We start from the raw sequence: 23,383 nt of genomic DNA on the forward strand, positions 1-23,383 counted from the left end.
TAGTTTTCTGTGTATGTGACTTTACTGTGGAAATAGTGAGGCCCATTATAACAATTTATATTTATTTGTAAAGCACCATTGATACATGTCCAGGGAGTTTAAATACAAAATACATATATAAGTGACAATAAACAAACTAACATTGACAGGCTGGTACAGGGGGGCTGAGGATCCTGCCCTCGGGAGCTGACAATCTCTACGGTAATGGGGAAGGAGACAGTAGATCGGGGGTGATTTAGAATTGAGCTTAAAATAGAGGAGACTCTCTATGTCTCACCTGACAAATTACAAAACGATCTTCAACACAGATCAGAATTGACTTTCTTGTTCTTCACTTTTTTTATGTCCAAATTTCTTCGTTATTGGAAATAAAAATAATTCTCCTCTTCAGCGACTATACATTAATGTTTACGGTGCCCATTTTATTATGGAGCGAGAGCGCTGTGTCTGGTGTGTTATAATTAGTGTAGCATTATAGCAATGTATAATTCAGAGGTGACGTTCTGTGTGCTAAGTAATCATCTGCACCTTCTAAGCAAATATAGATGTAATAATTCTGGTGCCTGGTGTGAGTCCCGCAGCGGTGGCTGAGGACGCGAGTGTGTACACGGTGTCTACGGTTAGGAGGTAATCTGCTTTCTACATAGCAGCTGTTACTTGCAGACAGATACTTATATGTAAATGTTTGGGGGGATTTTTGGAGGGTGGAGGACAGGGGCGCTGGAATTCGTTTTATTCCATCGATTGTTTAGACTTTACCTGTACGATGACGAGAGGCGGTGCATTGGAAGATCGTACAGACTTCACCGCAACCCACAGGTAATGGCTGCAGCTCACAGCTTGTTCCTCTTTTCCTAATATTTGTAGCATAAATGTAACTGGTTGGATTAACTTAAAAGAAACAAATATTCTGTGATTGCATTGGGAAAACGTTTCATCCAAAGGTTGTACATTCTTTTCATCTGTTTCTTAATTTTATCTATTATTAGTCGGGTGCAGCAAATATAGCTGCCATTATAGATGTTGTCGTTCTGCTTTTCTACAGTTCAGAATGACTAATAATATTATATTATATCATATTTTATTTTATATACAGTATATATATATATATATATATATATATATATATATATATATATATAAAATAATATATTAAACTGAGTAGTATCAGGATAGGAGATGTATCGTTCATAATTACTTTTACTTCTTTATAGCAGAAGAAGGTTGTGTATTAGATTGTTCTTACGTCATTTAATTATGAGGTTTAGAAATGAAAAATTTGACAACTTTCTAATATAACATAATTTGTGGTTTTACTGAAGTCATTTTTCTTTTTTTTTTTTTGTCTTCTGGCGTTTGCTGACGTTTTTTTGCACCAAAGTCTTCAAAATGGTTCGTTAATTTAGTGTGGAAAAAAGGGTATTTATTTTTGTTATAACTTTTAAAAAGTTTCAAAATTGCACTGAATTAAAAACTCTTGCAGAAACTTGAATCCAAGGCGAACCTGGAGGTTTAACTTGCAAAGTTTAAAAAAAAGCGACATTTAGTAAAATTAGCATTTCATGAATCTGTTTAAAACAGTAGTGGGGAATTTTTGTTTTCTGCCAGGGGCCATTGGGATATTTATACCATTTTTCTGGGGCCGTACAAAAATCATTACAGCTTTTGTTACATTTATAGAAGTTAAACAGTGGGCGATCTGCTGTATATAAATCAGAGCTGAGACTGCTATATACATCACATAGGAGACGCTGAGACTGCTATATACACCACATAGGAGACGCTGAGACTGCTATATACATCACATAGCAGACACTGAGACTGCTATATACATCACATAAGAGATGCTGGGTCTGAAACATTCATCACATAGGAGATGCTGGGGCTGCTGCATATACAGTACTTCACCTAGGGGACATTGCAGCATAAACAACATATGCGAGATGCTGAGGTTGCAGCATATATATCACACAGGTGACGATGGAAGTGGAGAACATACATCACATAGGAGATGTAAGGGAAGGAGCATATACATCTCACAAGAGATGGTGGATCTGGAGCATATACTTCAAAGAAGACATTGGGGATGGAGCATATACATCATTCAAAGGAAACATTAGGGCTTTAGCACATCACAGGAGACATTGGGGCTTGGGCTGGAGTACATTAAAGGAGACATTGGGCCTGGAGCACATCACAGGAGACATTGGGCCTGGAGTACATTAAAGGAGACATTGGGCCTGGGGCACATCACAGGAGACATTGGGGCCGGAGCACATCGCAGGATACATTGGGGCCGGAGCACATCGCAGGATACATTGGGGCTGGAGCACATCACAGGAGACATTGGGGCTGGAGCACATCACAGGAGACATTGGGGCTGGAGCACATCACAGGACACATTGGGGCTGGAGCACATCACAGGAGACATTAGGGCTGGAGCACACATCACAGGAGACATTAGGGCTGGAGCACATCACAGGACACATTGGGGCTGGAGCACACATCACAGGACACATTGGGGCTGGAGCACACATCACAGGAGACATTGGGGCTGGAGCACACATCACAGGACACATTGGGGCTGGAGCACACATCACAGGAGACATTGGGGCTGGAGCACACATCACAGGAGACATTGGGGCTGGAGCACACATCACAGGAGACATTGGGGCTGGAGCACACATCACAGGAGACATTGGGGCTGTTGCTTCTGTCTTCATCCATGGGACCTGAGCGCATCGCGCACTAACTCTGCCTGTAAGGTACGCTCTGACGCTGTCACTGGCCATCAGAAATTACTCCATCAATACATGCGTGCACAGTGTTCAGTAGAGAACAGTGCATGCGCGTGCTGTCAGTGCAAGAGGGTTTCAAAGGTTCGGCAAAATGCGGCTCTTGGCCCAAGCACTGTGGTTCCCGTGAAACTGTCCAGGGCCCGCATGATCCCCACCCCTGGCCTAAAACATCTGAATATATCAAGTTGTTGAGGAAAAATAAAAAGTGAGACAATTTAAAAGGTGGCGTAAAATGTACAGAATAAGGCGCAAATGCTAAAGCCTCTAAAAAAGGGAAGAAATTACTAAAAAAAAATGAAAAAGCAGCACGGATAGATTGAGATCTTTGTGTTCTTTCACCAATTTTAAGATATTTTTTGCTGTCAATGAACAAGAACACTCCGAGTTCAGCTGACATTAGGATGTTTTGGAGCCCTGTACATTGAAGTCAATGGACACATACAGTATGTAACAGTCAGACCTGGCAGACTAAGGGTACTGTCACACAGTACCATTTTGATCGCTACGACGGCACGATCCGTGACGTCGCAGCGATCGTATGATTATCGCTCCAGCGTCGTAGACTGCGGTCACACGTTGCAATCACGGCGCTGGAGCGATGCCGAAGTCCCCGGGTAACCAGGGTAAACATCGGGTAACTAAGCGCAGGGCCGCGCTTAGTAACCCGATGTTTACCCTGGTTACCAGCGTAAAAGTAAAAAAAAACAACCGTACATACTCACCATCTGCTGCCCGTCAGGTCTCTTGCCGTCCGCTTCCTGCTCTGACTGAGATCCGGCCGTACAGTGAGAGCAGAGCGCAGCGGCGACGTCACCGCTGTGATCTGCTCTCACTTTCCGGCCGGCAGACAGTCAGAGTGGAAAGCAGACGGCAAGGGACCTGACGGGCAGCAGATGGTGAGTATGTACGGTTTGTTTTTTTTTACTTTTACGCTGGTAACCACGGTAAACATCGGGTTACTAAGCGCGGCCCTGCGCTTAGTTACCCGATGTTTACCCTGGTTACAAGCAAACACATCGCTGGATCGCTGTCACACACAACGATCCAGCGATGTCAGCGGGTGATCAAGCGACGAAAGAAAGTTCCAAACGATCTGCTACGACGTACGATTCTCAGCAGGGTCCCTGATCGCTGCTGCGTGTCAGACACTGCGATATCGTAACGATATCGCTAGAACGTCACGAATCGTACCGTCGTAGCGATGGAAATGGTACTGTGTGACAGTACCCTAAGGCTATGTTCACAGGTTGTGTCTTTGTTTGTTTCTGCAGGCACAACCTGCTCTCTTGGCAGTAAAGGTGACACTTTCCAAAGCAGGTTTTGCTGTTGATTATATGGGTCTTTTGTCTACAGAATATGTTTAATAAATTAGTTTTCTTCACCATAAAGTCAGCAGAAAACACATGGTGGCGTTTTTCCGGCGTTTTTCCACTTATTTATTGCTTTGTATGATTAAATTCTCTGTGCATATTTAGAAAACGCCGCAGTTTTCCAACTCATTCAAGGAAAAAAAAAACATCATGAGCTTTCTGTAATCTCAGAGATTTTGCTGGAACTGTAAAAAGCAGCTTTTAATTTGCATAAAAAAAGCAGCAAATAAAACAAAACGCTGCAAGAACGCAACGTGTGAATATATTCCTATACAGGAGGGGCTTAATTTGGGAACCCCTTTAATTACTTCCTGTTGTTCTAATTAATTATTCAGCTCAAAAATGATTTGCACAAGTACTGGTAATACTTACAATACTTAAAGGGATCTGAATATTTTAATGGCAGAGTTTTTGATGGAATTTGCTCCAGATTTAAAATGGCTGTCCTCCCTGTGAAGTCGTAGATTATTTTGTTGCCACTTTTTTTTGGTGGAGTGGGGAGGGGGGGGGGGTTGGAGGGATCACTGAATCTCGCCTCTGCCTCCTATTCTATACATGTCCTAACCTTGTACAGGGGCGTTGCGAGAGATAGCTGTCGTCCGAATGAGTGTTTGGCGGACGGCTAGCTAGTGTGTGACCGGCTTCAGTTAAAAGGAGAACATATTATAATTTTTCCAATAATAATAGTTTTTTATTTCTAAAGTGTCAACATATTCCACAGCTCTTTCCAATTTAGAGGGAACTTGTACAGACAATAAAGACATTACAGAGTAACACATAACTAAACAGATGCCAAGAGGAGTGGGGGTCCCGCTGGTCGCAAGCTTACAATATATGAGGAAATAGGGGGGCATGAAAGGTAAATGGTAAGAAGTGCTGGTATTGTACGGTCCAGCCATCAATGTAATAAATAGGGTGTTCACATAACGCTGCATGAACCGGTCAGTGTGTGTACAAGTACAGACAGAGGGCTATTAAGTGCATGCAGGGTGTGAGCAGATGCTACAAGGGACCAGATTTGGACAAACATTTTGGAAGGGAAAAACTGGAATAGTTCTAATTTGTGAATTAATCGAATTGTCCTGGGTAGTGCATTCCGGAGAATTGATGCAGCACATGAAAAGTCTTTTGAGACTACAGTGGGATTTCGGATTATTGAGACTGTTAGTCCTAGGGACTGAGGACAAGGGTAGGGTGGTAGATGGAGATGAGGGCAGTGCAGAACTGTGGAGGGCTTTGTGGGTTAGAGTGATAAGTTTGTATTGCATTTTGTAACAGATGGGCAACCAGTGCAATGGCTGGCACAGGGTGGAGGCATCGGTGTAGCGGTTGGCGAGGAATATGATCCTGGCTGCTGACGGATTGGAGAGGGGAGAGTTTAGTGAGAGGGAGACAGGTAAGTAGAGAGTTGCAATAGTCCAGGTGAGAATGAATAAGAGCAATGGTAAGCATTTTTCCAGAATGAACGGTAAAAAAAAAAGTTGAATTCTAGAGATGTTTTTGAGATGCATGTCACGGGTGCGCATACTTAGTAAGTGCAGCAGCTTGTTGTTCCCAGAAACAGAATATGTCAGAGTTCGAGAAGGAGAATTTTCCGGTCCATTGGTCTCATAACCATTCTGGGTGAGAATTGTGGGGTTTCTCATCATCTCTGCAGAAGTTGTATCCTAATCCTCCCTGTACACCACGTCTGCAGAGCTGAAACGACTAATGTTTTACTCCACTGGTGAACCGCAGTAATTAATATGAAAGATAAAGACGCGGAGGTTTAATAGAGATCCAGCCTGTAATTACATCAAGACCAATCCCCGGGAGTCCTACTCTCAGGTTCCTTTCAGCCTTTTGCCAGTTTATGAGACGGGTTCAAGATGGATGCCGAGCATGTATGTGATTGAAAGGGGTGAGGAAAGCGAGCCACAAGCTGCAGCACAAGGACGAGACAGGTTTATGGTCTTTGGTGTTTTAATTATTTATCAAAAACTGAATAAAACTAAAGAGAACAGCTGCCCAGACGTAATATCTGCCGGTGCCCACGCGTAATATCTGCCACTGCCCATGCGTAATATCTGCCCCTGCCCAGACGTAATATCTGCTGCTTCCCACGCGTAATACCTGTCGCTGCCCATGCGTAATATCTGCCAGCTGCCCAGACGTAATATCTATCGCTGCCCAGATGTAATATCTGTCACTGCCCACGCGTAATATCTGCTAGCTGCCCAGACGTAATATCTGCTGCTTCCCACGTGTAATATCTGTTGCTGCCCAGACGTAATATATGCCGCTGCCCAGACGTAATATCTGCCGTCGCCCAGACGTGATATCTGCCGCTGCCCATGCGTAATATCTGCCGCTACCCGTGAGTAATATCTGTCGTGACCCACGCGTAATATCTGCCGCTGCCCAGACGTGATATCTGCTGCTGCCCACGCGTAATATCTGCCGCTACCCGCGTGTAATATTTGCCGCTGCCCACGCATAATATCTGCCGCTGCCCACATGTCATATTTGCTGCAGCCGACGCCTGAGATGTGTTTATCTTGAACGTTTCCTCATCAGATTAAACCTCCTTTTATGAATTTCCTTATTATTTGTTAATCCTCATTGAACTAAACAAGCAGAACTCCTGACTGATCCTTGTCACCTGCATTAATACATTGTATCAAACGATCAGGGAGAAGTTTGTGCCGCTGTCAAGACTGGATACAATTGTAACAAACCCTTAGGCCATGTGCACACGTTAAGTATTTTTTGCGGTTTTTTCGCTATAAAAACGTGATAAAAACGCGAAAAAAACGCTTACATATGCCTCCTATTATTTTCAGTGTATTCCGCATTTTTTGTGCAAATGTAGCCTTTTTTTCCGCGAAAAAATCGCATCGCGGAAAAAAAAGCAACATGTTAATTAAAATGCGGAATTGCAGGGGATTCCGCACACCTAGGAATGCATTGATCTGCTTACTTCCCGCACGGGGCTGTGCACACCATGCGGGAAGTAAGCAGATTATGTGCGGTTGGTACCCAGGGTGGAGGAGAGGAGACTCTCCTCCACGCACTGGGCACCATATAAGTGGTCAAAAAATAAGAATTAAAATAAAAAATAGTCCTATACTCACCCTCGATGTCTTCCCGCCTCCACTGCACGCTGTCGGTTCGGTTCCTGTAGCTGATGTGTGGTGAAAGACCTGCCGATGACGTCACTGTCCTGTGATTGGTCGTGAGCGGTCATGTGACCGCTCACGTGACCGTGACGTCATGGAAGGTCCTGTGCGCACACACCAGCTATAGGAAGAGGAACGGACGCCGGTGAGGAGATGTCTGGGTGAGTATAAGCATTTTTTTAAACATTCTATCTTTTACTATAGATGCTGCATAAGCTGCATCTATAGTAAAAAGTTGGTCACACTTGTCAAACAGTATGTTTGACAAGTGTGACCAACCTGTCAGTCAGTTTTCCAAGCGATGCTACAGATCGCTTGGAAAACTTTAGCATTCTGCAAGCTAATTACGCTTGCAGAATGCTAAAAAAAACGCGAAAAAAACGGGAAAAAAATGCAAAAACAAAAATGCGGATTTCTTGCAGAAAATTTCCGGTTTTCTTCAGGAAATTTCTGCAAGAAATCCGCAACGTGTGCACATACCCTAAGGCTGCTGTCACACTATCAGTATTTGGTTAGTATTTTCCATCAGTATTTGTAAGCCAAAACCAGGAGTGGATGATAAATGCAGAAGTGGTGCATATGTTTCTATTATACTTTTTCTCTAATTGTTCCTCTCCTGGTTTTGGCTTACAAATACTGATGTAAAATACTGACCAAATACTGCTAGTGTGACGGCAGCAGGGCCGCCATCAGGGCATGACAGCCATTACTGCTGTATGGGGCCCGGTCAGCAGCAGTGCACAGAGGGGCCCGCAGATCCGGGGCCCCACTGTTGTGCTTCTACTGATCGGGCCCCATCGTGCACTAAAATACTGTGCACTGCGGCGCACATGTCGGTGCTGGGGCCCGGGAGCCTTCTTGGAGCTGTGTACAGCCGTCTTACCTAGTCGGCTGCACAGCTCCTGCTCGGCTGTAGCTAGTAGTGATGTGTCATGCGTGAACGAGCCGACACAAAGAGCCGGCTCCCTGCTGTGAACGATGGGAGCCGGCTCTGCAGCGTGACTGAACCGAATCTTTTTTTTTTTTTTTTTTTTTTCTTGTCTGGCGCCTGCAGCCTATCAGATTCAGCGAGCTCAGTGAGTGTGACTGTGACTCATGTGGGAGGAGCAGACAGGAGAGAGGGAGATGTGAGTTGTGGAGTGTAAAGAAATGCCTGTGAGTCCAGTGATGTGATCACAGAATCAGTCCCCAGGAAGGCACAGCCGGGTTGAAGTGTCGCTGTATTGTTCCCCTCAGCACCCGGGCATTCACCTCACACAGGTACCGCAGCTGTGCAGCCTGTAGCCTCCCATCAGGCCAGGCTTGTGCTGGAGAGGTGGCCATGCTGTTAGTATCAGCTCCCTCTAACAACGGCTGCAGTTCTGTGCCATCTCCAATTATCTGACACTCTGCAGCTCTTCTTGTCTTTACACTTTTGCAACCTTTTTAATGCACCCAAAATATCTGCAAATCATGGTGATTAACCCCTTCATGTTGCAGCTATTGTTCTTTTTCTGCCACACCTTTCAGGAGCCTTTGTAAGGGCTTGTTCACACGATCCTTTTTTCGCTGCGGATTTTTCAGGTCCTGATTTGTGAAAACCGCAGTGCAAAACCTGCGGTGGTTTTCACTGCGGTTTTCAGTCCTTTTTCTACTGCGGATTCCACTGCGGGTTTCCACCTGCATTTTCCTATTGGTGCAGGTGGAAACCCGCTGCGGAATCCGCAGAAAGAATTGACATGCTACTTCTTTTTTTCCGCTGAAAATCCACGCTGATTTTCAAGCCGAAAAAAGGATAGTGGGCACAGCGGATTTCGTTTTCCATAGGGTAACATTGTACTGTACCCTGCATGGAAAACGTCTACGGATCCGCAGCTGCAAATCCGCTGCGGATCCGCAGCGAAAACCGCATCATGTGAACATAGCCTAAGGGCTTGGGGTTTTGTGTTTCTTTTTTTGCAGGACAAGTTTTAGTTCTGAATGAGCCCATTTTACCATATAATGTCCTGAAAAACCAGGAAAAAAAAAGTTCACAGTGAGGTAAAATGAAGGTGGGGAAGCAATTCCACCGTATAGTTTGTATAGTTTGGGGGATTTGTTTTGCGTAGTTCAGAGTGCACGGTTTCATTTGAGGTGGTCTCACACGTGGCATCACAGGAGGCTGGGGCTGCACTCGCTTCTCTGCAGCGTCTCGCCACATTGATCACCTACAGTAAGGGTACCGTCCCACAGTGGCACTTTGATCGCTACGACAGCACGATCCGTGACGTTCCAGCGATATCCATACGATATCGCTGTGTCTGACACGCAGCAGCGATCAGGGATCCTGCTGAGAATCGTACGTCATAGCAGATCGTTTGGAACTTTCTTTCGTCGCTGGATCTCCCGCTGTCATCGCTGGATCGTTGTGTGTGACACCGATCCAGCGATGTGTTCGCTTGTAACCAGGGTAAACATCGGGTTCTAAGCGCAGGGCCGCGCTTAGTAACCCGATGTTTACCCTGGTTACCATTGTAAATGTAAAAAAAAAACAAACACTACATACTCACCTTCTGATATCTGTCACGTCCCCCGGCGTCTGCTTCCCGCACTGACTGAGCGCCGGCCGTAAAGTAAAAGCAGAGCACAGCGGTGACGTCACCGCTGTGCTGTGCTTTACGGCCGGCACTGACACAGTCAGTGCGGGAAGCCACCGGCGGGGGACGTGACAGACATCAAAATGTGAGTATGTAGTATTTGGTTTTTTTACATTTACAATGGTAACCAGGGTAAATATCGGGTTACTAAGCGCGGCCCTGCGCTTAGTAACCCGATGTTTACCCTGGTTACCCGGGGACTTCGGCATCGTTGGTCGCTGGAGAGCTGTCTGTGTGACAGCTCCCCAGCGACCTCACAACAAATTACCAACGATCACGGCCAGGTCGTATCGCTGGTCGTGATCGTTGGTAAATCGTTTAGTGTAACGGTACCCTAAGGCCAGGCCATCAATGTTAGTCATGGACAATCTCTTTAAACTTGTTCTATCTGTAATACTACCTCAATCATATTTACTGTAACTTAACTGTTAATAAAGTTGGTATGTAACTAGGGTTGCAGTGCCATATTCTGTTTGACTTGCTGGGATTTGTAGTGCTGTGCACCACCAGCAGGAGAAGTTGATACCATGGTATAGTAGCATTTATACATTTCTGTTCCACGTTGTGTTGAAATAAACTGAGTTTACTATTCCGTATGCTTTGCACAGTGTGTGTGTACAGTGTATACATTGTGTATGTATACAGTGTATGTGTGTGTAGTGTGTGTACAGTGTGCGTATACAGTGTGCGTGTAAGGCTACTTTCACACTAGCGTTGTTTGGTGTACGTCGCAATGCATTGTTTTGGAGAAAAAACGCATCCTGCAGAATTATCTGCATGATGCTTTTTTTCTCCATAGACTTTCATTAGCGACGCATTGCGATGTATGGTCGTGCGACGGATGCGTTGTGTTTTGGTGGACCGTCGGCACAAAAAAAGTTCCATGTAACTTTTTTTGTGCGTCACGTCCGCCATTTTCGACCGCGCCCCCTCCTCCCCGGACCTTACAATGGGGCAGCGGATGCGTTGAAAAACTGCATCCGCTGCCCTCGTTGTTCATTTCTTTCACAACGTGCGTCGGTACATCGGGCTGACGCATAGCGACGGCCCCGTACCGACGCTAGTGTGAAAGTAGCCTTAGCACAGTGCTTGCAGCACGCCGTTATTTTTATGAATTACAATCTTATACAGCACCAACATATAGCACAGCACTTACTAATTCAGAAAGGACGTGTACAAAAAACAGCACATATTACAAAGTAATACAGGTTAGGCTGGGTTCACATTGTGTTAGTGCCGTCTGTTAGACGGACTACGTTACACAGCGGCATAAACGCGGTGTAAAGTAGTCCGTTACGGCCGCCATTGACTCCAATGTCGGACGCATCACTAGCGCCCACCCACAATGGGCGAGCACTAGGGATATGCCATCATTGAGTGACGGACCCTGAGATGTGGGCTGCAGCGTTTCCGGGTCCGTCACTGATAGTGCAGATAGAGCTAGAAGATGCTGTATCTGCGCTAGCGCAATGTAAACGTCGGCACTTGCGTTAACAGCAGCCCGTTACCGTATGTGCTGAGCGGGCTGCTGCTAACGCAGTGTGAACCCGGCCTTAGGACTACAACTGAGTAGCGCGGGCTCCGTTCACAAGAGCCAACAATCTGCAAAAACAGCAATGCTAAAAAACAGTCTTTACTGCTTCACTAGATACTTATACAGGTGTACCATGAGGCTGTCACTTTACAGGCAAAGACTGGGAACGATGACAGAGTAAAATCTAGTTTTATTTAAAAAAAGAGCCGGCTCTTTATAGTGAGCGGAGCCGAAAGAGCAGGATCACCAAAAAGAGCCGGACTGCCCATCACTAGTAGCTAGAATGTATGGGCTCCCTGCAGGTCCTGACTACAGCCCATCCATTCTAGCCAGTAGCGTGGGGGGGGGGGCATCGCCCCGGACCCTGTCACATGAAGGGGCCCACGGGGAGCCAGGGCAGGGCCACTTCTGTGACGAGGCAGAACACCAGAACACCGCATAGGAGCAGAGCAGTATAACGTCTGCTCCCGTCTGACAAGCTGCACGCTGCTAGCACAGTGGCCGGCTGCAGTCTCCCCCCTGCAGTGAATGGTTTCGCCCGTCTGACCTGATCATGAAGCTTTTCCTGGCTGCAGCTTTCTTCACTCTGTGCACGCTGGGATTGGCTCAGGCACGCTGGGTCCTAGTGCCCACACTCTGCATTTCACTGACACTTCCTGGTCCTGCAGTGCAAACTTTATTAGTAAGTGCTGGGGATGGGACATTTTAGGTTTATTAAATTCAGGTATGTCACTATGAGACCCTTGGGGTATTGTGGGGGCTGAAAGTGGGTGGGGGGGACAGGGTACTGGGGGGGGTGGATGTGAGCCCATGGGGGTATTGTGGGGGAGGGGAGACAGGGCACTGGGGGGTGAATGTGAGACCATGGGGGTGTTGTGGGGGCTGAAGGTGGGTGAGGTGGGACAGGGCACTGAGGGGTGGATGTGAGACGATGGGGGTATTGTGGGGGAGGGGGACAGGTCACTGGGGGCTGAATATTATGTTATGATAGTATATGTACAGGGAGGCTGGAGATGGGGGGTAGGGGGCCTTTGATACGTACCACCTGGATATTTTATGAGTGTTAGTATAAGGAGCCCGCATACAGTAACCAAGAGCTGCATCACATTTACAGCACCACTTCCAGGTGCTGAATATCCCCGTCCCCTGCCCCCTGTGTGACACTCACCTTCTGGCGTCTTCATCTGTTTTTGTCTCCGCTCGGCTCCGTCTCCTGCAGTTTGTGGCCTGTCCGAGGCGCCAGTGTTTCATGGAGCAGCGCAGAGGTCACTAATCAGTGTGAGTCTGTGGGAGCCTCGTTCTGGCCTCTTTCTCACTCTCAGGCTAAGTGCACACGGTGCGGATTGGCCGCTGCGGATCTGCAGCAGTTTTCCATCTGGTTTACAGTACCATTTAAACCTATGGAAAACCAAATCCACAGTGCACATGGTGCGGAAACGCTGCATTGTATTTTCCGTAGCATGTCAGTTCTATTTGCAGATTCCGCAGCATTTTACACCTGCTCCTGTATAGGATTCCGCAGGTGGTAAAACGCAGGTGAAATCTGCACAAAAAACACAAGAAATCCGCAGTAAATCCGCAACAAAGTGCACATAGCCTCATAGTCTTACATTGAGCGCTTGTGACATAGCTTCTCACTTCTGGCCTGTCAGAAGCTGCGCTCACAAGTTTGAGCAGCGGCACTGCAGCAGTGCCACAAAATACTGAATACGCCGGAGGATGAGTAAATGTCCATCATGCTGTGTATACGGGAGCTGCAGGTCCATCATACTGTGTATAAGGGAGCTGTGGGCTCATCATACTGTGTATAGAGGAGCTGCGGGCCCATCATACTGTGTATACAGGAGCTGCGGGCCCATCATACTGTGTATAAGGAAGCTGTGGGCTCATCATACTGTGTATAAGGGAGCTGTGGGCTCATCATACTGTGTATAAGAGAGCTGCGGGCCCATCACACTGTGTATAAGGGAGCTGCGGGCCCATCATACTGTGTATAAGGGAGCTGCGGGCCCATCATACTGTGTATAAGGGAGCTGTGGTCCCATCATACTGTGTATAGAGGAGCTGCAGGCCCATCACACTGTGTATAAGGGAGCTGTGGTCCCATCATACTGTGTATACAGGAGCTGCGGCCCTATCATACTGTGTATAAGGGAGCTGGGGGTCCATCATACTGTGTATACGGGAGCTGTGAATCCATCATACTATGTAAACGGGAGCTGCGGGCCCATCATACTATGTATAAGGGAGCTGTGGGCCCATCATACTGTGTATAAGGGAGCTGGGGGTCAATCATACTGTGTATACGGGAGCTGCGGGCCCATCATACTCTGTATAAGGGAGCTGGGGTCCATCATACTGTGTATACGGGAGCTGCGGGCCCATCATACTGTGTATAAGGGAGCTGTGGGCCTGTCTTACTGTGTATATGGGAGCTGCGGGTCCATCATACTGTGTATACGGGAGCTGCGGGTCCATCATACTGTGTATACGGGAGCTGCGGGTCCATCATACTGTGTATAAGGGAGCTGCGGGCCCATCATACTATGTATACGGGAGCTGCGGGCCCATCATACTGTGTATACGGGAGCTGTGGGCCCATCACACTGTGTATAAGGGAGCTGCGGGCCAATCATACTGTGTATACGGGAGCTGCGGGCCCATCATACTGTGTATACGGGAGCTGCGGGCCCATCATACTGTGTATAAGGAAGCTGTGGGCCCATCATACTGTGTATAAGGGAGCTGTGGGCCCATCATACTGTGTATACGGGAGCTGTGGGCCCATCATACTGTGTATACGGGAGCTGCGGGCCCATCATACTGTGTATACGGGAGCTGCGGGCCCATCATACTGTGTATACGAGAGCTGTGGGCCCATCATACTGTGTATAAGGAAGCTGTGGGCCCATCATACTGTGTATAAGGAAGCTGTGGGCCCATCATACTGTGTACAGGAGAACTGTGAGGGACATCATACTGTTTGACGGGAGCTGCCGGCCCATCATACTGTGTATAGGAAACTGTGAAGGCATATTGTGCATATGGGAGCTGTTGGCCCATTACACTGTATATAGGGGAGCTCTGGGGGGCATTCTACTTTCTATAGTGGAGTTCTGTCAGCATTATACTGTGTATAGGGGAGCATTGGGCTCATTATCTATAGGGGAGCAGTGGGAACATCATACTGTGTAAATAGGGGAGCAGTGGGAACATCATACTGTGTAAATAGGGGAGAAGTGGGAACATCATACGGTGTATGGGGGAGTTATAGAATCATTATACGGTGTATAGGGGAGCTGTGGGGGCCTTATACTGTGTATATGGAAGCTTTAAGCTCACCATACTGTGTATAATGGAGCAGTACAAGGGGGAACTTAGGGGACATTATTAAATGTTAAGTGGGCACTTAAGCATCATTGTTATAGGGGCACTCGGAGTATTGTGACCATCAAAGTTGCATATTATCACAATATGGCGGTAAAATCAATGTTCGTTTTTGTATAGAGATTTATTTTCAATAACAGTAGGGTCATATTCTGAGGTTCCCCTATATTCACAATTAGAGTGCGCAACCGTAGCTGTAATCAGGGTTAGCTGGTTAGGGGCCCACTCAGATGTTTCGCCCCCCCCCCAAGTTGAAACCCTAGCTACACCTCTGATTCTAGCAGTCTCAGTAGTGAATGTGCTAGAATGTAGGGGCTCCTGTCAGGTCCTCTCAGCAGCCCATACATTCTAGCTGCTGCTTCACTGCTGGAAACACTAGACGCCCCGGGAACGACTGAGGTAAGTATAAAAAACATTTTTATTTTTGTTTTTTTAAATGGGTGAGGTGGGGGGAGAGTGAGACTGCAGATGATGGAGTGTGTTTAAGGGGGCACTGCGCATGATGAAATGATAGGGGGCTGCAGATGATGAAGTGTGTTTGAGAGGGCACTGCGCATGATGAAATGATAGGGGCTGCAGATGATGAAGTGTGTTTGAGGGGGCACTGCGCATGATGAAATGATAGGGGGCTGCAGATGATGAAGTGTGGTTGAGGGGGATCTGCACATGATGAAATGATAGGGGGCTGCAGATGATGAAGTGTGGTTGAGGGGGCACTGCACATGATGAAATTATAGTGGGCTGCAGATGATGAAGTGTGTTTGAGGGGGTACTGCACATAATGAAATGATAGGGGGCTGCAAATGATGAAGTGAGGGTGATGGGGACTGCAGATGATGAAGTGGGGGTGATGGGGACTGCAAATGATGAATTGTGTTTGAGGGGGTACTGCACATGATGAAATGATAGGGGGCTGCAAATGATAAAGTAAGGGGGACTGCAGATGAAGTGAAGGGGGGATAGGGGACTAAATGATGAAGTAAGGTGGACTGCAAATGATGAAGTGAGGGTGATGGGGACTGCATGCACATCAAGTGAGTGTGAGGGACGGTGGACAGCAATTGATTTGTAGGTGGGGGTGGGGAGAGCCAATGGTATATTGAAGGTAGGGAGAGCAAATAATGAATTTTGAGGGTGGGGAAGAGCAGTTGATAATGAATAGAGGGTGGGAGAGAGAGAAGACATGACAATGAATTGAGGCAGAAGGGGCATGTAACTATAATGAATCGGAGTTAGGGTTAGAGCGGGAGGTGCATAGTGGGATCGTTGAGGATAAAGTGACTGGAAATAAATTGGGAGAAAGAGTACAGGTGCTGATTAATTTATATATTAAATGGGGAAAGTGGCTATGTATAGCTAGAAGGGGCTCAGTGGCGTATTATAATTTATATTTGGAATGGTGGGTTGCATAATAACCAATTACAGTATATATTAATGGTGGGTGAATGTCTGTATTCAGATGGGTAGTGTAGAAGAAAGGAAAAAAAGTGGGGAATGTGCTCTGAAAGCGGTGCTCTAGATAACTGTTTTATTTTATGCAGAGACGAGTCCTGGCTGAAAGAAGTGATGGCGGTCTGCGCTGGATTAAAAAGAAACGCAAAGATGAAGGACTTCAGCTAGAGACATCACTGGTGAGTCAGTATGTTACCTGTACACTGACACCATACACTATATACTGTATACAGCGCTCCTGTGTATCATGTCACTAGTGATCCCTGTATTACCTATACACTGACACCATACACTGTATACTGTATACAGAGCTCCTGTGTATAATGTCACTGGTGATCACTATATTATCTGTACACTAAACACTATATACAGAGCTCCTGTGTATAATGTCACTAGTGATCACTGTATTACATGTACACTGACACTATATATAGAGCTCCTGTGTATAATGTCACTGGTGATCCCTGTATTACCTGTACACTGACACTATGTATAGAGCTCCTGTGTATAATGGCATCGGTGACCACTGTATTACCTGTACACAGACACTGCATACTAAGTACAGATCTCCTATGTATAATAGCACTTATGGTGATAGTATTTTTTTTTATTAATGATCAGTATTGTACTATTCAGTCACAATGTGGTGGTAATATGTTGTCCGGCCATGGTGTGGCGGTATTTGTTCCTTGTATGTGCTATTATTTGGTCACTATTTGGTGGTAATATGTGGTCTGGTCATGGTGTGGTGAAAATTTGTTCCTTGTACGTGCTATTATTCGGTCACCGTGTGGTGGTAATATGTGGTTTGGTCATGTTGTGTTGGTATTTGTTCCTTGTATGTAGTTGGTCACCATGTGGTGGTAATATGTGGTCTGTACATGCTGCTTTGGTATTTGTCCCTTGTATGCGATATTGTTCGGTCACTGTGGTGGTAATATGTGGTCTGCACATGGTGTGGCAGTATTTATTCCTTGTAGATAGTATTATAGGTCACTATGTGGTGATAATGTGGTGTCTGGTCATGGTGTTGTGTTATTTGTCCCTTGTATGTGGAACTATTGGTCATTTGAAAAATTGAAAAATAAATAAAAATATACCTAAATTGTATTGCATATTTTAACAAATGTTTAATAAGTTAGAGTAGAGTAGGGCCCGGCCAAAAGAGTCTACCTTGTCATCGTGGCAGATTAAAAAAACCTTTTGGCCAAAACAAAATCTGCTGGCTATGTGTGTGATCTAGTGATGGGAACTGTTAATGTGTGATTGGTGAGAAGTGTAGTTTTTCCAAGAGTCAGCGGTGGTGCTGTAGACAGTTCGAGGGTTGGAGGCGGGGCTGGGGTGGAGCCTGGGCGGAGTCTTAATGGGGCCCTGAAAATGTTGCCAGTATGGGGCCCCGAAATTTCTAGTGGCAGCCCTGGATGGCAGCCTTAGTTGTGAGAACTGTTGTTGTTTTTTTGTTTGTTTTTTAGCTTATTGATGAAAAGAAGATAATTTTCACATTCACTAAAGTAAACAAATGTTCTTGAAAATAGGGAGGAACTGAAGCAAAAAGTCTGATAGATAGTTGCAGAACTTTTCATTATACAGTTTTTATTATTTTACTTTACTATAATACCGTTTTATAAATTGAAATCAGTAATAACCACTTAAAGACCCGCGCCAGAAGGGTCATTAAAGGCGTCGTCTCATGTTTGTAACAATTACATTTTGAAAAGTGCTGATAAAAACAATCATCTTTGCAATTTTGCTTCTTATTAAAAAATACTTTTCTTTTTTAAGAATAGGGGGCAATTGTAAGAACACAGTGCTATATAATATGATTGCAATATATTAAGAGGATAAATCTTTGATGGGAGGAGGAGGAGGAGGAGGAGGAGGAGGAGGAGGAGTGCTTCTTTAACTCAGAATACAACAGACCAGAGAGTATCTTTTACCCCAACAGTGGCTTGATGAACTTCCAGGTTTTTAGCTTTTGTTGCTTTGTTTTTTTTTTTTTCCAGCCTTATCCATATATAACATTTTCTCAGGTCTTATAAAATATTTTTTCACCAATATTTGTCAGCAACCAGGCTCTGCCCATCCTTCAAACTATAGTCACTAAAGGTACCGTCACATTAAGCGACGCTGCAGCGATATAGACAACGATGCCGATCGCTGCAGTGTCGCTGTTTCGTCGTTGTGTGGTCGCTGGAGAGCTGTCACACAGACAGCTTTCCAGCGACCAACGATGCCGAAGTCCCTGGGTAACCAGGGTAAACATCGGGTTACTAAGTGCAGGGCCGCGCTTAGCAACCCGATGTTTACCCTGGTTACCAGTGTAAATGTAAAAAAAAACAAACACTGCATACTTACATTCCGGTGTCTGTCGGGTCCCTCGCCGTCAGCTTCCCTGCACTGTGTAAGCGCCGGCCCTAAAGCAGAGCGGTGACGTCACCGCTGTGCTCTGCTTTATGGCCGGCCGGCGCTGACACAGTGCAGGGAAGCGGACGCCGGAGGACGCGACAGACACCGGAATGTAAGTATGTAGTGGGTTTTTTTTTTTTTACATTTACACTGGTAACCAGGGTAAACATCGGGTTACTAAGCGCGGCCCTGCGCTTAGTAACCCGATGTTTCCCCTGGTTACCAGTGAAGACATCGCTGAATCAGCGTCACACACGCCGATCCAGCGATGTCAGCGGGTGAGCCAGCGACGAAATAAAGTTCTGGCCTTCTAGCTCTGACCAACGATATCACAGCAGGATCCTGATCGCTGCTGCGTGTCAAACACAACGATATCGCTATCCAGGACGCTGCAACGTCACGGATCGCTATCGTTATCGTTGTTAAGTTGTTCAGTGTGAAGGTACCCTAAGACAGGGGTTCACTTACTTTTTCTCTCTGCGTTTGCTTTGTGAGTTTTGAAAAAACAACATGAACTGTACCCACTGTTCCTGTGTTCCTAATTTAGTTAGATTGTGTCAATTTATGTTTGTGACTTAGATAACAATCAAACCACATTATATTAGTACTGTATGTAATGCAAATATTCCAGTAATTTCAGACTTAAGGCTGAGTCACACATAACGATATCGTTAACAATGTCGTTGCAACGTCACGCTTTTGGTGACGTAGCAACGATCCCGCTAACGATCTCGTTATGTGTGACAGCGACCAATGATCAGGCCCCTGCTGGGAGATCGTTGGTCGATGGGAATGATCAGGACCATTTTTTGGTCGCTGATCACCCGCTGTCATTGCTGGATCGGCGTGTGTGACGCCGATCCAGCGATGTGTTCACTTGTAACCAGGGTAAATATCGGGTTACTAAGCGCAGGGCCGCGCTTAGTAACCCGATATTTACCCTGGTTACCATTGTAAAAGTTAAAAAAAAAACAGTACATATTCACATTCCGATGTCTGTCACGTCCCCCGGCGTCCACAGGGTTAAAACTGCTTTCGGCAGGAGCGCTGCTAATATGCACGTGCTGCTGCCGAGAGCTTCCCTGCACTGAATGTGTCAGCACCGGCGGTAAAGCAGAGCACAGCGGTGACGTCACCGCTGTTACTGCCGGCGCTGACACATTCAGTGCAGGGAAGCTCTCGGCAGCAGTGCGTGCATATTAGCAGCGCTCCTGCCGAAAGCAGTTTTAACCCTGTGGACGCCGGGGGACGTGACAGACATCAGAATGTGAGTATGTACTGTTTTTTTTTTTTTACTTTTACAATGGTAACCAGGGTAAATATCGGGTTACTAAGCACGGCCCTGCACTTAGTAATCCGATGTTTACCCTGGTTACCCGGGTGCTGCAGGGGGACTTCGGCATCATTGAAGACAGTTTCAACCATGCCGAAGTCGTTCCCCTTATCGTTGGTCGCTGGAGAGAGCTGTCTGTGTGACAGCTCCCCAGCGACCACACAACGACTTACCAACGATCACGGCCAGGTCGTATCGCTGGTCGTGATCGTTGGTAAGTCGTTTAGTGTAACGGTACCATTACTTACTTTTTCTTGCAATTGTAGGTAAACAAGATATAGTTGCAATTAACGTAGTTCAATCCCCATTGCAAATTAGGTTTATCAGCAAAATTAACAAACTTTCTTTTGTTTGCAATAAACCAATCAAATGCAATTTTAATAGATCAGCACAAATAATATAACAAGTGTTTTCTCCAAACTCAACAGAAAATGCCACTTTTTATGACTGTTGCTGTTTCTGAATTACTATTCAACTCCTTTGTACTTAGTAGAGCCCTTCTAGCTGTTATGACCTGCTGCAGATGTAATTCATAGCAAGACACCAGCTTCTGGCAGGGTTCCTGTGCAATCTCAGACAATTTCTCAAGGACAAGGGCTTCCAGGACACTAACCTTCTTGAGATTGCTGCATCAGCCTTCCAAAAATCCCACCTAAAATTTTCTGTGGCGTTCTAGTCAGGGGAATTTGACGGTCTCTGAGAATCTTCCAGGGCAGCTTTTGAAACCTAGTCTTTGCCCAAGGTATGTTTGGGTCTTTTTGGAAGGTACTTTGATGCTCAAGCTTCACCCTCATCACACACAGCATGACGTTTTCTTATTGTATTAATCTTGTTCTTCAAGTGCTCCAGATTTCCAGTGCTAGAGGAATCAAAGAAGGAAGTAAAGAACCACCACCACGCTTCACTGTAGGCACAATTTTCCTTTTAGAATACGCTTCATTCTTCCTCCTCCAGACATACCGCTGATCTAGTCAGAAAAGTCCCAGTTTTGTTTCATTGCCCCACAGAATAGATTCCAAAAAAACTTCTCTGACTTTTTTTTATATGGATTTGAGAATACTGGCGGTAACGTTTCCTATTCTTTTGGGTCAGTAGAGGTGTATGTCTCATAGTTCAGGTATGGAGACCTTGCTGCAGGCCTTTTGCAATTATTTGAGATTTTCATATCCAGGAACATTTCACTGGCGATGAAGACATGGCTTGGACACAGTTTTTTCTGTTGTAACATATGGATGCGAAACCTGGACGATAAAGACATAAGGCAGAAGAAGAATCGACGCCTTCAAAATGTCGCGCTGGAGAAGGATGTTATCCATACCATGGATGGCAAGAAGAACAAACAAATCAATTTTGGAACAAGTCAAGCCAGACATGTTACTAGAAGTAAGGATCGCCAAGCTACGACTTAACTACTTTGGACACATCATAGAAAGAGAGGAATCACTAGAGAAGGACAGAATGGTCGGAAGAATAGAAGACAAAGAGGAAGACAAAGAGGAAGACAAGCACCTCAGTGACTTGATACTAACAAGATAATGGCAGCGAAAACCCTGGTGGAGCTATCTGGGCTGCACAAGATCAATCTTCCTACAGATCGTTCATCCATCAAGTCGCCATGGCTCAAGATGGAGCCGGGGGCCATTAAATAAATAAATGAGGGATTTTATTAACCTACCTCATCAGGAATCTGGTGGCAGACGGTGACGGCTACCTCTTTGTGCCACATCCAGTAGTGTAACCAATGTTCCTATAGCTTTGAATTTGTTAATTCTGCTCCCAACTTTTTCTCTTGGATTTTATGTCTTAGTATTTTTTTATTTATTCTTTTCTTCGCTTATACAAGACAATGATCCTCTTAACTTTTTGGACAACTTTCTTGACAATCCAAGAATATTAATGGTGGCCATTGACTATGAGAAATAGGCTAACGTTATTAACTGATGTATTGCGATTCATCACATTTGAAGCAGGTCGCAGCAGCCAATGATGCTCTACTAGGCGCTTGTCATAAGGAGGATGGATAATTGTGCCTCTGCATTAGTCATTAAAAGTAGAATTTGGAGAAACCACTCGTTATTAGACCTGTTGAGTAGTGATGAGCGAGTGTACTCGATGCTTGGGTTTTTCCCGAGCACGCTCGGGTGACCTCCGAGTATTCATGACTGCTCGGAGATTTAGTTTTCATCGTGGCAACGGAATGATTTACAGCTATTAGCCAGGCTGAGTACATGTGGGGGTTCCCTGGTTGCTAGTGAATCCCCACATGTAATCAAGCTGTCTAGTAGCTGTAAATCATTCAGCTGCAGCGATGAAAACTAAATCTCCGAGCAGTCACAAATACTCAGAGACCACCCGAGCAACGAGTACACTCGCCCATCACTACTGTTGAGCGATTTACATTATTCTTGATTGATTGGTTTATTGCAAACAGCATCACGTTTAATTTTGCTGATAAACATAGTTTGCAATTGGGATTGAATAATTTTGATTGCATCTGTAGATAGAATCGATCATTCTTGGTGGTTACGATGAAAAGTATAGATGGAATTCATCATCCCCATCATCTTCTCATAGTTTTGTCTCTTCTCCCACAGGTCATGTAGTAGCGCAGGAATGTTTTGAAAATGGGAGTTTTGGTTTTTATGAGGAACCTGCTGCTGGCTCTCTGCCTCTTCCTGGTGCTGGGCTTCCTCTATTACTCTGCCTGGAAGCTCCACCTTCTGCGCTGGGAGGATTCACGTAAGTCTCTTCCTGTCTTCTTCTGTCTTGCTGCATCTTTGACTGTCCATGATTCCCACTGCTGCACCTCTAGACTTTCTCTTAGGGACAGCTTCTTCCCCCAGGAACCCTCCATATTTCTCCTCACTGTAAATCTTGGAAGTTCTAATATTTCTAAACTGAGAAGCTTAGAACTTTTGTATCGCTGGGACTCGCCACAATATGGCATCCAGAAGAATCTGAAGTCACCGGTGCATCTGCTGGTGAAGAAGCTTCAGAGGCTGTCTTCTAGCTTTGGTGATGAAGCTGTGGAGGCTGTCTTCTCACTTCGGTGACGAAGCTTCGGAGGCTGTCTTCTAGCTTCGGTGATGAAGCTTCGGAGGCTGTCTTCTCACTTCAGTAATGAAGCTTTGGAGGCTGTCTTCTCACTTCAGTAATGAAGCTGTGGAGGCTGTCTTCTCACTTCGGTGATGAAGCTTCGGAGGTTGTCTTCTAGCTTCGGTGATGAAGCTTCGGAGGCTGTCTTCTCACTTTGGTGATGAAGCTTCGGAGGCTGTCTTCTAGCTTCTGCTTTGCACTTTGTATACTTATACATACTTATGGCAATTTTGG

At 45.7% G+C, this 23,383-nt stretch overlaps 1 protein-coding gene across 11 annotated transcripts in view; it reads left to right on the forward strand.

The window, feature by feature from the left end:
* Nucleotides 1–23,383, forward strand: part of ST3GAL3 (ST3 beta-galactoside alpha-2,3-sialyltransferase 3) — a 308,813-nt gene that overhangs the window by 48,787 nt on the left and 236,643 nt on the right. For 8 of the 11 annotated variants that reach the window (XM_077277836.1, XM_077277842.1, XM_077277840.1 and 5 more), the window contains exon 2: nucleotides 22,648–22,792. In XM_077277836.1, the coding sequence (XP_077133951.1) occupies nucleotides 22,678–22,792 (115 nt within the window). In that variant the 5' untranslated portion in view covers nucleotides 22,648–22,677. Of the gene's footprint in view, nucleotides 1–609; nucleotides 628–16,408; nucleotides 16,494–22,647; nucleotides 22,793–23,383 lie in introns of those variants that run through there. The other 3 variants (XM_077277837.1, XM_077277845.1, XM_077277838.1) reach the window with 3 other exon arrangements.

Source organism: Ranitomeya variabilis, chromosome 8, assembly GCF_051348905.1.
Source record: "Ranitomeya variabilis isolate aRanVar5 chromosome 8, aRanVar5.hap1, whole genome shotgun sequence".
In the NCBI taxonomy this organism is placed as follows: domain Eukaryota; kingdom Metazoa; phylum Chordata; class Amphibia; order Anura; family Dendrobatidae; genus Ranitomeya; species Ranitomeya variabilis.